General features: G+C 40.4%; 1 protein-coding gene across 1 annotated transcript; it reads left to right on the top strand.

The window, feature by feature from the left end:
- Nucleotides 1–6082: 6082 nt before the first annotated feature.
- On the top strand, nt 6083–16388 carry LOC139667870 (G1/S-specific cyclin-D1-like). Its single transcript, XM_071547345.1, has 5 exons — nt 6083–6651; nt 9948–10163; nt 11432–11591; nt 11737–11885; nt 12381–16388. The coding sequence occupies exons 1-5, from the start codon at nt 6448–6450 to the stop codon at nt 12561–12563; spliced, it is 912 nt and encodes a 303-aa protein (XP_071403446.1). The 5' UTR covers nt 6083–6447; the 3' UTR covers nt 12564–16388.
- The last annotated feature ends 663 nt before the right edge of the window (nt 16389–17051 follow it).

Below are 17051 nucleotides of genomic sequence, written 5' to 3'. Positions count from 1 at the left end.
GCATTTAGGTATAATACTTACCACCCACCTTGGGAGGATCCCTTGCTAAATTCTATTATAACACTGCTACTTCAATGTCAAGATCCTCGGCTGTTTTGTCTTTGTTTTCGGGACCATATTTGATCATCATCGTCATCACCATCATCATCACAGCCCCTTCGTTTGATCTTTTAGGATCTTTCTGTGTCTCATATATGAGTGTATGTTTTGGTTTTCACTTGAAAGATCATCCAACACGAACCACCTTTAAAAAGGGACTTGAGAGCAAATGGACTCCTTGGGACTGGGACAGGAAGTGAATGGTTAGTCCCGCCTTCCTCCCCCTCATTGGTCAAGTTCCCGCCCCAACACTTGTCAGTCATCTTGATGAGCTGTCATCTAGCCTGAGGCCGAGGTAACCAGCATCCGTAAAGCCTCCACAGGTGCTGAAGAAGCAGACGGAGAACACACGATATTGACCTTATTCACGTGGCGGCCATTTTGAACACTCTGGGAGGGAAAAACTACCCGGAAGATTTGGCATTTAAAAGTAGCATTAGGACTTCAGATAGACCGTTACCAAATTGGCTAGCAATCTTAGGAACAACAACGACAACAACTGTTTGAATTTAGCAGGGAAGCTAGTTAGCTTACTAGTTAGTAAGCTACTAGCTAGCTACCAAGGCTAGACTCCGGTAGCTAGCGATAATGGGCCAGATATATTAAAATATGAACCTATATCCCTCTGGATTATTGATATCTATTTGGGTCTAATATGATTTCCAGTGGGGAGTCTGTGAAATTATAAATTTTTGTATGATGAACATCTTAGTGCACAACAGTAGCACAAAGCTGGGCTGGGCTTGCTCCACCAGGTAGAGTTTCCCACCCTGAGCGTTCAAAATGGCTGCCATGTGAATGATGCTGTGTTCCATTTATCTCGGAAGTCGGAAGTCGGAAGTCGGAGCTGGGAATGACGTCACAACCGAGTTGACCGCGTTCCAGTACAACAAGTCGGAAAACCAATTCGCTTTTTTTTATTTTACGGGGTGGGGGAAGTGGGGTTAGCCATTGTTAGCAATACCAGTTGATAACAACGCATTCATGGTATTTTGCGCATACAAACACCATAGCAACATGTCCACAGATAGAAGTTGGACAGTACTGTGTGGACGACTGATTTAATGAGACACAAATAAGACAGAAGTGCTAATAAACAGTATATTACTACAGCTTGAGGCGCGGAGCAGCCATCTTGGATTTTGAGGTTGGAGTTGGTGAGGTTCTTCCGACTTTCTGAGTCGGAAATCCGACTTCAGGGGGCGTTCCAGTTGAAATTTCCGACTGGGAACTCTGAAATTCCGACTTCCCAGTTCAAATGGAACGCACCATAAGGTCACTGTTCTTTCATTTCTTCCTGCTTTCCTCCATTGTTGTTGTTGCCATGACTTCCTGCTCTGTGGCTGCTAGCCTCACCTTGATAGCCACAACCAGCTTACTGCTGGCCACGCCCATAAGACACACCTATAGTAAATGATACCTGCCCCAAAACATCCCCAACATCATTGAAAAGCCAATTTCAGGCAATGAAATTAGGTATGAACACACAGACTGATAATGTAGAATATATCTTTTGTATTATATAATATTTATTTTTTGGTATTTTAATGTAAAAAAAAGTTACATATTGCAGCTTTAAAGTTGTGCCTCCTTTCTGAAACCCATATTGATGTTATGTGTACTGTTAGCTTGTTTGCATCAATTTTCCAGTGTAATGTGCCACATACAGCATAATCCAAGTATATTTGCATTTTCATAGCTTTTGCGGAGTTGTAACATCCCAATGACAGGTGTGTAACTTGTTATATTCTAAGGGAGAATATAGTTGGCTGGCCCTTCAAGTTCTTCCAGTATATTTATGCTAATCTGTTCCCATTGAGGATCACGATGTTGCAGTTGTTGGTTGTGTCATGTTTAAAATTCACTCGTTTGCTCTAGTTTATATTGTATTTTTCTTTGCTGTATCCTATTACTGTTTGCTGCTGACCCAATTTCAAGTGAACCTGCCTCACCCTGCCTTAAGGAGCTGCTAACCCATTTAAACATATTTCATTAGCCTGACTTTCAATGGAGAGTTTTAGTGTCCCATGATGGTCTCAATGCTGTTTCAGAGGCTTTTCCACCCGGATAACAATACAGTTCTGGGGGAAACATTGAATATTTGGAATTCTTTTGACTTCCAAACTTGAAAGATATTGAATATCGGCACAAAATAATGGCAGGTGCGATCCAAAAATATCGGTATTGGCCTTCAAAAACCCCACCAAAAAATCAAAAATCCTAATTGAAAATAACAGCCTCTTATTTTCAACCCTCATTCTCCCTCTCAAGTCCTTCTGCTGGGTCGGTTGCTTTTTTTCATTTATCTCCAGTGAAAGACAGTGCGCTAGGATTCCACAGCATGGAGGCCCTCTATGCGCGCTCTATAGCTGCCACCACATTCATCTTCATCATCATTACCGGGCTCACTCACTCTTTTAGCTCTCCCGCTCTCTCTTTCTTTCTTTCTCCCTCTCTCCTCTCCCGCTCCCAAACGTTGTGAAACTCTGCATCTGCGTCGATCTTTAGGTCAGTGATTCTCAACCTTTTTCATATCAGGGACCCATAATTTAGTCCACATTTGGGCCACGGACCCCCATTTGATGAGATTTTGTTTCTCTGACCCAAATCTGAGATTATTTTTATTGTCAGATATGATTTTGTCCAGAATTCCATGACTGTCTGTATCGTAGGTAGAGAGATAACAGAGAAACTATGATCAAAACAGTCTTTCTTCTACTATAATGTTGAAGTTTAACAATTCATCAATTTGCTGTGGACCCCTTGGAACCCCCTCAAGGACCCCTGGTGGTCCCCGGACCCCACGTTGAGAACCACTGCTTTACTGATTTGTTACATTCAGATTAGAAACCCATTAGAGGCATAAATAAACTTCTCTTACAGTATAATCATACATTCAATTTCATATCATATCATGAATTATGCAGCTGCCCCTTCAAGTATTCAACCCCATTAAGTTTTTGCACGTTTATTATATGATGCTCTGATTATAATAATGATCATGCACTCATAATGCACTTATGATACCTAAAATGTTACCTATTTTCATACTGATTGACATGTGAGAACCAGCCTTTAATGAAATCTCTGTGCTAAAAATGAATGGTAAAAACACACCCAAGATCTATAGGATGATCTATAGGAGTTTTCCCTCAACCTTTGACTCTGCGAAGACCCACGTTTGAAAAATAATTTTTTCTTGTCACCTAAAACGAATCCCTCTTCCAGTTATGATCCTCCGGCGGCATTAATGGATCGCATAACAGAAGGCCAGCGCAGCCGATCGCCGCGGATCGCTCTCTATTGTGAGAGGGATCAATCATAATGAATCAATGGAACCTATAGGCGGCTATTGTATGCGGTGGCCATGCTGTGACCCTAACCCGGCCACCCTGAGCAACCGGGGTCAAAGGTCGCACGCACAGACACAGACAGAGAGAGACACGGCGGCATGCACCTCTGTCTCCGTCTCTCTCTCTAAATAACTTTGTCCCTTACAGCAGTGACTCTCAACCTTTTTCATATCAAGGACCCCTAATGTAGTCCACATGAGGGCCACGGACCCCCATTTGATGAGATGAGATTTTTGTCTTTGAGAATATTTTTACTGTCAGATATGATTTTGTCCAGAATTCCATGACTATCTGTATTGTAGTTAGAGAGATAACAGAGAAACTATGATCAAAACAGTCATTCTACTACATTCTCTAATTGAAATAATGGCGAAGTTGAACAATTTCTGAATTTGCTGGGGACCCCCTGGAACCCTCTCAAGGACCCCCGGTGGTCCCCGGACCCCACGTTGAGAACCACTGGTTTACAGGACACAGATCGGAGTGTGAGTGTGTGTGTGTGTGTGGTGTTTTGAGAGCTGTGCTACGATGATTGCATTGTGAAAGCGGAAAGAGAAAGTGGCTTTCAATGGAGAGTTTTAGTGTCCCATGATGGTCTAAATGCCGTTTCAGAGGCTTTTTAGGATAGAATTCTGGGGGGAAACACTGAATACTTTGAAATATTTGGAATAAAAATCGTCAAAAACCCATACCAGCAACTACTTTCAAGATCTCATCTAAATTGATTTCCTTTTGAGAGGAAAAATTGACTCTCAGAGAAGTTCTACCGGCTGACCAGAGGCGTCACCAGTGTGAGAGTGACTGCTCAATATCTTTCTTTCTTTCGTTTTTAAAGTCATTTTATGTATTTTTTTTCTGTTTTATGTGAAGCACATTGTATTTGCCTTGTGTATGAAATGTGCTATATAAATAAAGTTTGCCTTGCCTTTCTAGCAACTACTGACTGAGCGTGGGATGGCATTCCCTGGGTGCCTGTGTAATGTGCGACGTCCTAAATCTTTCCGCACTCCACACCTTCGCTCTTTGAAAACGGCGAGATTTATGACACTATACTTACAGTTTATGGACTGAGGAGATCGTTACACGTCGGTCACGTGAATCTTCGGGGGTCGCTTCCATCTGATCGCGTAAAAAACGGGTTTACGGGTAGAAGGAGATGTTGACATCTGATAGCCAGGAGTTCCTCATGTTTGCAAAGCCTGGCAGAACAAAATGAAGTCTGGACGGATGCTCATATTCAGCTATTTCTTTGTGTCTTCTTAAAGGAATAGTTCACCCAAATATGAAAATTCTGTCATCATCTACTCCCCCTCATGCCAAATGAAACACAGGTGAAATTTGTTAGTCCATATAACACACAGGGAGGCTGCCAGCACAACTTGGTAGCAGCCTTCTCCAAAACAACTGAAGTCAATGGGGACCAGTTCTTTAGAGATTTTTGGGTGAACTATTCCTTTAACTGGTATGACCACGAAGAAGAGCTCAGAGAAGCCTATCGTGCTTAGCTGAAGATCTCTAACGGGCTACTTGTGAGTCATGTGACTTTGGTTTACAAGCTTGTAATTGGGCAGTGTGACCTTAAACAAACCAAATACAAAAATGCAACAAAGTCAACTTTTCCACTCATGTTCAAACCAAAGAAACTGAACTGTAGGTGTGATCACACCCTTAGAGAGTGACACACAGCTATACCAAATTGATGCAGATTTGTTTCCACTAGCCCAGACAGAAAAATACGTCACTAGGGCTGCTGTCCCCGTCACAATGGAACTGTCCACTGAGTGTGTGTGTGTGTGCGTACGTGTGTGTTTAACTGCACTCCCAATATCAGAAAGTCTTTAATTGAAATGTTTCAAAATCTATAATAATTTGATGAATCCAAAGTAATTAATGTCAAAGCATGTCAAATGTTTTGTTATAAAAGATTGACTATACGAATAGATATAATTATGAGTAAAATCTCTCTCTCTCTCTCTCTCTCTCTCACACACACATACACACACACACACACACTCTCTCTCTCTCTCTCTCACCTCTTTCTGTCTCTTTGATGTTGAGCCGTCAGGTTAGCCCGATTTAACTAGAATCATACCGGAAGTACGGCCTTCAAAATAAGAGTATAAAATTTGCCACTTTTGTGTGTGGGGGAAAAAAAAGAAGGAAACACTTTCGGTTACTACAGATTACTCCTTAAATGTGTTTGTTGTCTTTATTTAGATTTTTTGACTTAAACTCAAAACGTTTAACATATTCAATAATAATAATAATATTTGTTAATCAAAATAGCCTATTCGTCATGGAACGCCTGGTCAATATTTGTGACTAGAAAGTCACCACTTTGAATCCTTGGACCAAAAACTGAACCGCCAGTGGCTCAGTGGCCAGCAGTAGAAGACTGTGTTTGTACTGGGCAGCTTGCTCCCAGTGTGAATGTGTGCACAAAAAGCATTGTGCTCGGTCAACTTTCCCAGGATAAAGGTTCAAAAGTGACGGGCTTTTATTTTGAAATACATTACCGGAAAGCCTGTTTCTTATTGTGTCTGACTTGACGCTGGTGTTGTATTATATTGGGGGTGCAGCAGCAGGGGGACGCAGTAAAACTCGTTCCTCCGGGGAGAGAGAGTGACTGCTGCAACTTCAAGTCTTTCCTAGAAGTCTGTGTAGCTCAACAAAAGAAACTACCACGCACTCTGACGGGAAAAGGCATGAAGTAACCCAGTGAAACAACGGATGAAAATAAGGAATCAGTTCATTTAACAATGTGCTCAAAGCGTTAGCCAAAAAAAAAGAAACCTGTTGTAATCTTTGTCCCACACAGAGACACAGAAAAGTTGTGAGAGCTGGAAGTCAAATTAGCCTTCAAAAAAATGGAACCGCAAATGATTTGTTGTAGTTAAGGGGAAGCTATATTTTTTTTAACGTTGTCACAGCAGAGACACAGAGGAAAACTGCTGAAACGTACACATACTGCTGTACGTTAGAGAGTGTAAGGTAAATGGAGCCCCAGTTGCTGTGCTGTGAGGTGGATAGGCCTACCGTCCGGAGGGCCTACCGGGACTGCAACCTGTTGACTGACCGAGTTCTGCACGCTCTACTGCGGGCAGAGGACAACTACCTGCCCGCTACCAACTACTTCAAATGCGTCCAGAAGGAAATATCTCCGTACATGAGGAAGATAGTCTCTACCTGGATGTTGGAGGTGAGTTGGCTGCCAAAAACGTGCCGTTCTGTTTTGTATGGACAGAAAAGTTACACCAAACTGCATGAAAAATCTGGTAGGTTAATGTTGGCTGACTTATCGGCAAAGCTATACGCCCGGTAGAACAAGGTGTACGACCCTTTCTGGATCGTTAGGAGCCACTCTTCAATTCGGCATACAATAGTTCTCCCAAGCAGCACTTAATTTCAATAAAATGACAACTTTAATAATTGGTGTAGACTTCTCGCTACAGCCCACCGCGGTGCACTTTGGTGGAAGATGATTGTGCGAATAGCAGGCGAACCACTTGTAAAAGCTAAAATTATACTCAAATAAAGTGCTGCTTGGTGGGTTGTATGTATGCCGAATTGAAGAATGCCCCCTAAACATTAAGAAAAGATCTTGAATTATATGTTATGTATTATGTACTTTTGCCGATAACCAAGGCAACGTTAAACTCTGAGGTTTTTGAATGAAGTTCGGTATGCCGTTCTCGCCAAACGAGAGAACGGAAGGTATGGGGGGTTGCAGGATTAGCAGTCTCTCTAAACTGTATCTGGGAATGATTCCTCCAGGAAATGATACAGGTCGATTATGTAAATAATCTATGTAAGGATGCATAGATGGCAAATAAATCTTGCACCTATGCTCAAAATGACAATTTAAAACAATTTCTGAAGTTTCGCGACACATGGCTTCATTAAATACTCCCCCCTCGACATCTTTCTCTAGAATAAACTTATTTCCATGCACTTCCAAGTCTATTTGATTCACTCGTGCACTAAGAAATGTCCAACCCGTGTCAAAGGAATACTTCCCGAAAAGTTCCGCGCAGATGTTAGCGTGTTAAACAATTGTTGAAAATATTTCTGAATATTTTTGGAAAAATGTGGCGAGCTCCCAGTTGTCTGCAGACCACGCGTTGCCTTTGTGTGGTGGCTCATGAGGAGCTTTTTAAAAAAAAAAAACTCTTGAAAACTTCCATTCATGTCTGTTAGGGTTTGCATGCTCTGCGTCTTACAATTAAGTTTCTATTCTAGTTTATATCATACAGTTATTGGGATATATTATGAATGCAGCTGGATTGCTTTGATTGCATGACTTGTGTTGATTGTCTTTTTTGTTAATGTAGGTTGTTCAGCCTTTCTTTGAGATATGTCATATAATAATGACAAAAGCTTGCATTAAAACTATGTTTGAGTCACTATTTTTATGCCTTCTTGATTGATTGCTTGGGATTGGAGCTCCCCAGCATTCACTTTCAGTGTTGGAAATGGCAGATGCACCTTTACAAGTTGTCACTAATATCACCCAAGAGATGCATCTGACTGAAAATAATCCACTTTATTGATTTAATGACTTAATGACTGGTTGAGTTTGCTCTCTGCAGAAGACTGTGGTGGTCCTTCCCTCCTCCTGCTGGCTGTTGCTGTAAATACTTATGTGTTCTTGGTCAACTTGCCTAGTTAAACACAGGAGCATCATGTCACTAAACCCGAAGTTATGGCAAAGTCTTTGCATCTAATATCATTTACTGTCACAACTTCCAAAGCAGCTTATATGGACAAAATTTCGGATGAGTTCGACTGACAAGATATTATTATTATTTGGTCAGTGTGATAAATTATAATATATAAGGTGTCACTTTAGAGGGGACATTGGCCCTGAATACTTCATGATATTTTATTTTATTAATTAATTAATTTATTTGATATGGCATCCAAATACATTTCTGGTAATTTTGCTTCATAAGCTTTGTAAGGATATACACTACCAAACTATGCCATACTTTGCCTTACCCAACTGAAGCTCATGAATTCCCAGCTGGCATCGTTTCCCACTTGTGTTGAAATAGTTTTGTGACCCTTTGGCTTGGCAAACCGTACATAATGCATTGTTAAATGTCACAAAAATGGCATGGTCATCAGCAAAGAAAATCAACCCGGCTTCACGCACTTCTTTTTGAATGGCATACGTTTTCTGCAGGATGCTCAGTAACATCAAGGGGTTTTGAAACATTTTCAATGTGGAACCCAAGCTGAGTAAATTGGTTTGCCACCCTGGAACCTAAGCTCATTAAAATATACAATTACTGTTGGCATCTAGAGGTCTGCCTGGCCTGTGACCAGGTTTGGGTACGGCACATACTGTAAATGTGAATGAAACATGTAGACAATCTTGTTTCCAGACACCCAACCTGTATCGATTTCTTGTTACGTCCATTCCGTTCAGGTATGCGAGGAGCAGACTCTCGCTATGAACAAGAGTATCGCTTTAAATTTCTTTCATTTTGTCTCCTGGTATGGAAGGAAGTTCCATAGACAGAACGCTGATTGTTATGGGGTTAGACCGATATATCAGTTTGATGATATTTGGTGTAGAGCTGCAACGATTAATCGATTAGTTGTCAACTATTAAATTAATCGCCAACTATTTTGATAATCGATTAATCGGTTTGAGTAATGTTTTAAGAAAAATAAGTCAAAATTCTCTGATTCCAGCTTCTTAAATGTGAATATTTTCTGGTTTCTTTCCTCCTCTATGACAGTAAACTGAATATCTTTGGGTTGTGGACAAAACAAGACATTTGAGGACGTCATCTTGGGCTTTGGGAAACACTGATCCACATTTTTCACCATTTTCTGACATTTTATAGACCAAACAGCTAATCGATTAATCGAGAAAATAATCTACAGATTAATGGACAATGAAAATAATCGTTAGTTGCAGCCCTAATTTGGTGCCGATATGTTTAATTAAAAACGGGATATCAGTCAGTGTGGTCCATCTCTGATATGATGGATATGATGCAGTTTGTTTGATTATATATCTATTGTAAAATTGATCAACATTATACTGGATATCTATTAGGGCTGAACGATTTTGAAAAAATATCTAATTGCGATTACGATACAGCCGATACATCGGTATTGGCCCTCAAAAACTCATATCAGTCAAACCTCAGTTGTAACATATATTGATAATCGTCTTCTAGGTCATCCCCAGATTGGAAGTTCCGCTCAGCTTTGAGCCAGAAGGGAAATTGATTCTTTGACTAGTTCTCTAATCTTGATTATCTTTGGTGTCAGGTGATGTCACTGTCTACAGAGCACAACAGGCCGCTTGGCACCAAAGATCAGCCAATAGCAGATGGCAATTTCAATAGCATGCTTTTTACCATTTGGATGTTAGGCTTTAGACAGACTTGGACTTGGGGTTTAGTTATTATTTACTTGATTAATGAGCATAAATGTAATAACTAAACCAAGTCTTGGTGGTTTTCTTCCTCTATGCAGGTATGTGAGGAGCAGAAGTGCGAGGAGGACGTTTTCCCTCTGGCTATGAACTACTTGGACCGGTTCCTGTCGGTGGAACCCACCAAGAAAAACCACCTCCAGTTACTGGGAGCCGCCTGCATGTTCCTGGCATCCAAGATGAAGGAAACCATCCCACTCACTGCCGAGAAGCTCTGCATCTACACCGACAACTCCGTCGCGCCAGCTCAGCTGCTGGTAGGTGATTCAGTACTCCCCCGTACCATGGAATGGGGAGGGGTGGTGCGTCGTCACAGTGTGTCCCAGAGTAATTCAATAATTAAAGGTCAAAACAACACATCTAACAAAACATATCTCTGGTGCAACTTTAGCAAAACTTGGAGGGATGATGCATTTTGGTTGCCTGGTGTCCAGCTCCCATGAATAGCAGTCTTAGCACTTTTTGAATTTTGCATGGCAATTCATAGCATAGCAATTCATATAATGCATTCATAGTTAACGACAGTAGAGGTTCAAAGTTGAACGTTTTCATTCACATGCGCACACCGAGGCATATGTATTTCTGATTTTGAGGCGGACTGATATGGTGCTGCAGGTTGATATCTTTGAAGTAGGGCTGGGCGATAATTCAATATTATCGTTTATCATCTTTCAGTGGAATCATATCGTGATGATATGAAGATATTTTAATATCATGACACACATTTCTGCTGTCTAAATTGATGATGACAAGCTAATTTCACTTAAAAACTCTCATAAAATGAGTTATGGTAGGAATATTATTTGAATATTTCTGTTTTGTATGACATCACACCTAACATTACCATTCGGTTCAATGAGATGAACATTAATTTGATTATTTAACGTGATTTTGCATACATGAACCATATCATGATATATATATATATATTGATATTGAGAAAAATCCTTATGATTATCGTGATATTGATTTCAACCATATCGCCCAGCCCTACTTTGCTTGCTGAGAGGCTATATCCCATGATAGTAAGCCAAATTGCATCAGCAGTACCAAACCTATGGGATGAAGAGCATTTTAGTGCAAATCTTAATCAATCATAAATGCCATTACACAAACACACATAAACAAAACAAAAAGAAAAACCAAAGAAACAAATCTTTAATATTAGAAAATACAGATCATTAAGAATAAAAAATGGTTATTATAATGGTCACATTTTTCTTGCTATGTAATTTTAAGGATTCCAGGAGAGCAAGGGTATAGCAGTTTCAAAAAATGACACTTGATATATCTTATATACTTTTTATCCATATCTTTGAATCTAGAAATGAGTATCTTTTTATTTTGTGCATAAGTTTTAAGTGAACTCTTGCTTAATTGTTAATACAGAAGTTCTATGGGAGTATAACATGAAGAGCATGCTGGGCCTCTAGTGGGGATGCGATGGCATTGCAAGTTGGAGAACTAAACAATTTCTCCATCCTCCCCTCTCTTATTCAAATCTTCTCTTCCTCCATTATCGCAGCAAATGGAGCTGCTGGTTTTGAACAAGCTGAAGTGGGACCTCGCCTCGGTGACGCCGCTCGACTTCATCGACCACTTCCTGTCTCAGCTGCCAATCAGGAGGGAGAACAGGCCGATACTCAGGAAGCACGCTCAGACCTTTGTGGCGCTGTGTGCTACAGGTATGCACATGTAAAAGCCATGTCTGGTTTTCTCTCATGTCTTACTCGTTTGTTGTCTGTCTCACATCTTACTGAATTGTTGTAAATTCTATTAAAAAACTGCTATATCAACAAAATGTATCATCATTATTATTATTATCAACAGATGTTAAATTCATAGCCAACCCTCCATCCATGGTGGCGGCGGGCAGCATGGTGGCAGCGGTGGAGGGCTTACAGATGAGGATGGCGGGCAACGCGATGACCTCTCAGAAACTGACGGAGCGGCTGGCGCAGATCATCAGAAGTGACCCGGTGGGTAGAACTGGCAATTTGACAATAGAGCTTTTATTTAGCCTCAGTGTCTTCTCAAAGATGGATCTCTTTCAATAATATCGGTCAGTGATTCTCAACCTTTTTCATATCAAGGACCCCTAATTTTGTCCACATTAGAACCACGGACCCCCATTTGATGAGATTTTGTCTGTCAGACCCAAATCTGAGAATATTTTTATTGTTAGATATGATGTTGTCCAGAATCCCATGACTATCTGTATTGTAGGTACAGAGATACCAGAGAAACTATGATCAAAACAATCATTCTTCTACATTCTCTAATTGTGTTAACTTCTTGTAAATTAAATAATGGGGAAGTTTACAATTCATCAATTTGCTGGGGACCCCCTAGAACCCCCTCAAGGACCCCTGGTGGTCCCCAGACCCCACGTTGAGAACCACTGCTATAGTGACTCCGGCAGTCATTTGAGTCGAGTCGAATTAAACCGAGCTGAACTCTCTCTCTCTTCTCAGGACTGCCTCAGGGCGTGTCAGGAACAAATCGAGGCGCTGTTGGAAACCAGCCTCCGACAGGCGCAGCAGCAGCAGCAGCAGCAGCAGCAGCAGATGCACTCGGTTACCATGGAAACCAAGAACATGGGGGAGGAGCAGGACCTCTCGGCCACTCCCACCGACGTCCGGGATGTCAACATCTGAGCTGCCGCGGCTTGGCGAGAGACGAGGAGGAGTTCGTACAGATCGCTCGAATGATCTTCTTTCACACGCACCGAAATGCATAAAGAACACACTTGCATGTGGCTGTAGGGGTGTGTGTGTGTGCATGTGTTTTACATGGTGATTTGTAGTGTGTGTTTAAGGGATGTAGAGTGTGTAGATGGCGCTCTGAATTTACAGACAGTCCAGTTTGGTGCCTGAATACTCTCAAGCACTTGGACTGACAGTTTACCAGCACAGCCTATGTAGAACTGTGCGTACTGAGAACCGTACGAACTGTGGCTGGAGCCAGTAGGAGATACGGACTTGGACAAGGACTTGGTACCAACATCGCATCCTGGATGTTCGGCTACCCTAAGACCAGCATTGAACAAAAAGTCTTCCCTTGTTTTGAACAGTATTCTGTTTTTTTATTTGATTTTGAACTTTTTTTTTTTTTACTCGACCATCGGAACAGAACTGAGAGAGCAATGAGTGTTGATTGATCTAACCCGGGCCCCGCTGTTAACAGAGTTCGGAGGTAACGCTGCCATTAGGGTGGATTTTAAGAAAGAAGAAGAAAAAAAAAAAAGAAGAAAGTAACTTCCTTCAGAGCAAACATAAGGCTACTGGAACTGCTCGGGACTTCCTATTCAAGGAAAAACACTATTCTTTTCGCCTGAAGCAAAAGTGGTGAAAATGGCCAGAAAACCCTGTCGATTGGTTGCCTTAGACGGTTCGATGAATGGGTGTTTGTGGAAAATCAGGCATCACATGACGGAAAAAAAAACTTGAAATCTTGCTTTCAACCACACATAAACAGCTAGGCCTTTAGGCTAACTGTACACTCTTGGAAAAAGGGATCCAAATTTTGCAAATGTAACGGAACAGTGGCCAAATCCGGACACCCTCTCTTTGATATAAAATTTCTTATTTTGCTTCTCAGATATGTTTGATTTTATGACTTTCGGCGGGAAACTCTGCAGGACAAATGTGTGCGAAAAGAGGAAACCGTATCAAAGAGTGCGTGTCCGGATTTGGCCTCTACATTACATGACCAACTAAGGCCCATCTTTGGTCCTTAAGGTACTAATCTTTAGCTTCTTTAGTAGCAAAAGTTACAACTAAACTATTCTACCTAACATAAGGGTATGATGAACTTATCTGTTTAGGATATTGCCCCTGTCACACATAGCCCTTGTGCTTGCCAGTTGTTGGTCTCTCCTATGGTGGGGTTTAGTACATATGAAGATGAATTAAAGGAAAAATCCACTTTAACTTTAACACTGTTAAACAGCTATTGACGAGGTACCTTGCATTTGTGGGCCCAATTTGTTGTTTGGTGTAATTTTGTTTTTGTTCCTGTGGTTTGTGGCCAAACGTAGACGATGTGATGTCACATCCAGATATTTCCAGAACAGCTACAGTGGAGTTTGATAGTAGAAAATGTTCCATCTAAAACATCGATGGCAAACGTCAAAATCAAAGAGCGAGGGCTTCTTTCTAGAGCCGCCATTTTGCAATAATTAAAATCCATTGAACATCCCAGATTGATGAAATATAACCGTGTAAGAGGGTGGAAATTGACTAGTGAAGGTAATTTCTGGAACACACTGCCTCAGCCCAAGGGGTGAACTCCGTCATTCCACTGAAGATAAAAGCACTTTTAAAAGTGACTGACTTTTGACTGATCTTCCCAGAGACCTCAGGTGTCAACAGCAATAAGAAAGAGTCGGTGGACAGAAATGCCTCTTCTGTGGGGAATGGAGGTCTAACTGCAGAAAGCAAACCCATAGAATTCTAATTCAAGAATGGTATTTCTGATTCTGTGGTTGTACGCATGGTAGGGCATAGAAGAAATATGCGTGTCTTCCTAAACCTCATCTACAGTGTGGCTGCTTTCAGAGAAAAACCTTCTATGCCCCCTAAGTCAGTTTGTCAAAAATTGAGAAAAACTGCTTCGGTCTTTGAATTCAACAAAACATTGGAATTCGCCAGACTGGGACATTTTTGGAGGTTTTTCACGCAACAGCAGCAATATTCGACGGTAGTGCTACTGGAGTCGAGTGTAGTCGTAAGTTTCATCGGTAATCATTTTGATTAGTTCCAAGGCGTCTTTCTTTGTCAGTGCAAGGTGTAAGAGGAAGAAGAGAGGCAAGTGAAGTGAGGACAAAATGGAGGAGAAGAGCTACAGAATTCTTCAATGATTGTCATTCCCTCATATGCTGCTACTGAAGACTCCCCAGCTACGTTTGACAGGAAAAAAAGGATACTGTGACATCTTGAATCATATTTGCTAGTTATTTTTCTTAACATTTTATGGCTCTACTTTCCAGATTTGTCCTTCAGCTACCCTAAAACGGATTGTTAGCATTAGCTTTCCCGCAAGCTACCATGTTGCGTTGCGGCTAGCTAGGAACGCTAACCAAGCTAGCGAGCCGCTAGCGAGTGCTGTGCTAAATGTTGTCTGATGAAGAAAATAACAGGCTAAAATTCAAAATGTTATTGTATCACATAAATGAAATGATTTTTTTTTTCTTCTTTTCAAAGTGTTTGCTGCTATTTTGTGGATGTATTTGTGTTATATAGAAGATATTGCCAATATACTGCCATGGTTTAGGGTTTAATTTTCTCACAGAAAATTATATGTCTGACATTGTTATTGTTGTATAGTTTATTGGCATTGCGATCAGTTTTTTTTTTATATAAGTTTTATTCTGTGATTTCTGCTCTTAAACGGAGAGAAAACAGGAGATATACTGTAGATTTCTGAGATGGTTTGTTTGTTATACCTCATTATTCTGCAGACAGTGCGACTAGGCCTCATATGAAAAACTGGATGAAAACCTTTTGATAGAGTTTGGTCATTGCGATTTGATTTGAAGTGTTAGCCATGTTTGCTCCACAATCCCATGGCTGTTGCTAAATAACTGGCGATTCTGCGCCACCTGAGCTTTATAATAATTTTGGGTGATTAACCATGATGACGCTATGGAGGACATTTATGAATTTGTCGGTAACAGTTTACAATAAGGGTACATTAAGTTAAGGGTTAGTTAATGCTTAATAAGCACTTACTAGCCTTAATTAACAGTTAACTAATGTGTAATTTACTAATGTGTTCATGTTAACTAAGGTATTAATTTATACATTATTTAATAGTTTATAAAGATGACTATTAAATAATGTATAAATTAATACCTTAGTTAACATGAACACCATTAGTAAATGATTACCAGACACATTAGTTAACTGTTAATTAAGGGTTAGTTAATGCTTATTAAGCATTAACTAATCCTTACTTAATGTACCCTTACTGTAAAGTGTTACCAATTTGTCTTATTAGTTGTAGAGAATAAGCCGGTGCATGGTATTCATTGTACAACCTGACCAAGCTATCTACGACTCTGACTGGATGTGTTCATAAAAGCTTTTGAAGAAACTGGATCAGACACTCCTGTTAGTTTTGCGAAGGGCCAGACCAGGAGACAAATATTTAAATGTGGGTACAAATTCTTGAGACTACTTAAGGTGCACTTAATTTATCTTTGCAGACGCTCAATCTCAAAAGTGGATACAATATTAGCTTGACACAATAAACCATGCGTAGAGTTGGGTCTAACTGAAGCCATAGGTTGTTTTCTAACAGTAATTTAAACAGCCCTGTAATTCACTTAACACTGCCAGCCTCTGTGTACCTGTCTGTCTCTCTGCCTTTACAGGACAGAAGGCAGGCACAACAGCCCTCCTCATTCATGTCTTACTGCACAATAAAACAGAAAAAATAACCCAGCTCCGTCATTTGTGTTATTTTCAAAGCAGCCACTCCTCCCATTAACCTTGTTGAGTTTAATTGCTGCGTTCGGAATTGTTCACTCGTTCACTCACTCACTATTCCCTATGAAGGGTTTGTCATATAGTGCACTATATGGGCAAAGTTTTGAATTAAACTGTAACACTTTACAATAAGGGTCACTAAGTTAAGGGTTAGTTAATGCTTATTAAGCATTAACTAATCCTTAATTAACAGTTAACTAATGTGTCTGGTAATCATTTACTAATGGTGTTCATGTTAACTAAGGTATTAATTTATACATTATTTAATAGTCATCTTTATAAACTATTAAATAATAAACCTTAGTTAACATGAGCACCTAACTAACCCTTATTAAGCATTAACTAACCCTTAACTTAGTGACCCTTATTGTAAAGTGTTACCCATTAAACATAATTACTTCAATTAATGCTCTGGATATTGGTGTGATGCGCCCAGCAAAAACACAAACCAGGCACTCATGACAGTGGGTTGAAATGTACTAGGTATCGATTTAGCAAAGTTTAAATTACACATTAAATTACAAATAAATTGCTGAAATTCTAATCATGTGCAAGTGTGGTTTAGTCAACTAAGGTGCTGTGTCCTAATGGTAGCAAGCTGTTTCAGTTTGGCAAACAATAAGCTTGTGAGCTAACGTTAGCTAGCTCACAAGC

This window comes from Centroberyx affinis, unplaced genomic scaffold (assembly GCF_046629955.1).
Source record: "Centroberyx affinis isolate AG114_WGS23_722 - 3 ecotype Tasmania unplaced genomic scaffold, CSIRO-AGI_Caff_v1 ptg005839l_1, whole genome shotgun sequence".
Taxonomy (NCBI): domain Eukaryota; kingdom Metazoa; phylum Chordata; class Actinopteri; order Beryciformes; family Berycidae; genus Centroberyx; species Centroberyx affinis.
The sequence above is the reverse complement of the archived record's forward strand: the minus strand, read 5'-3'. Positions and strand labels throughout refer to the sequence as shown.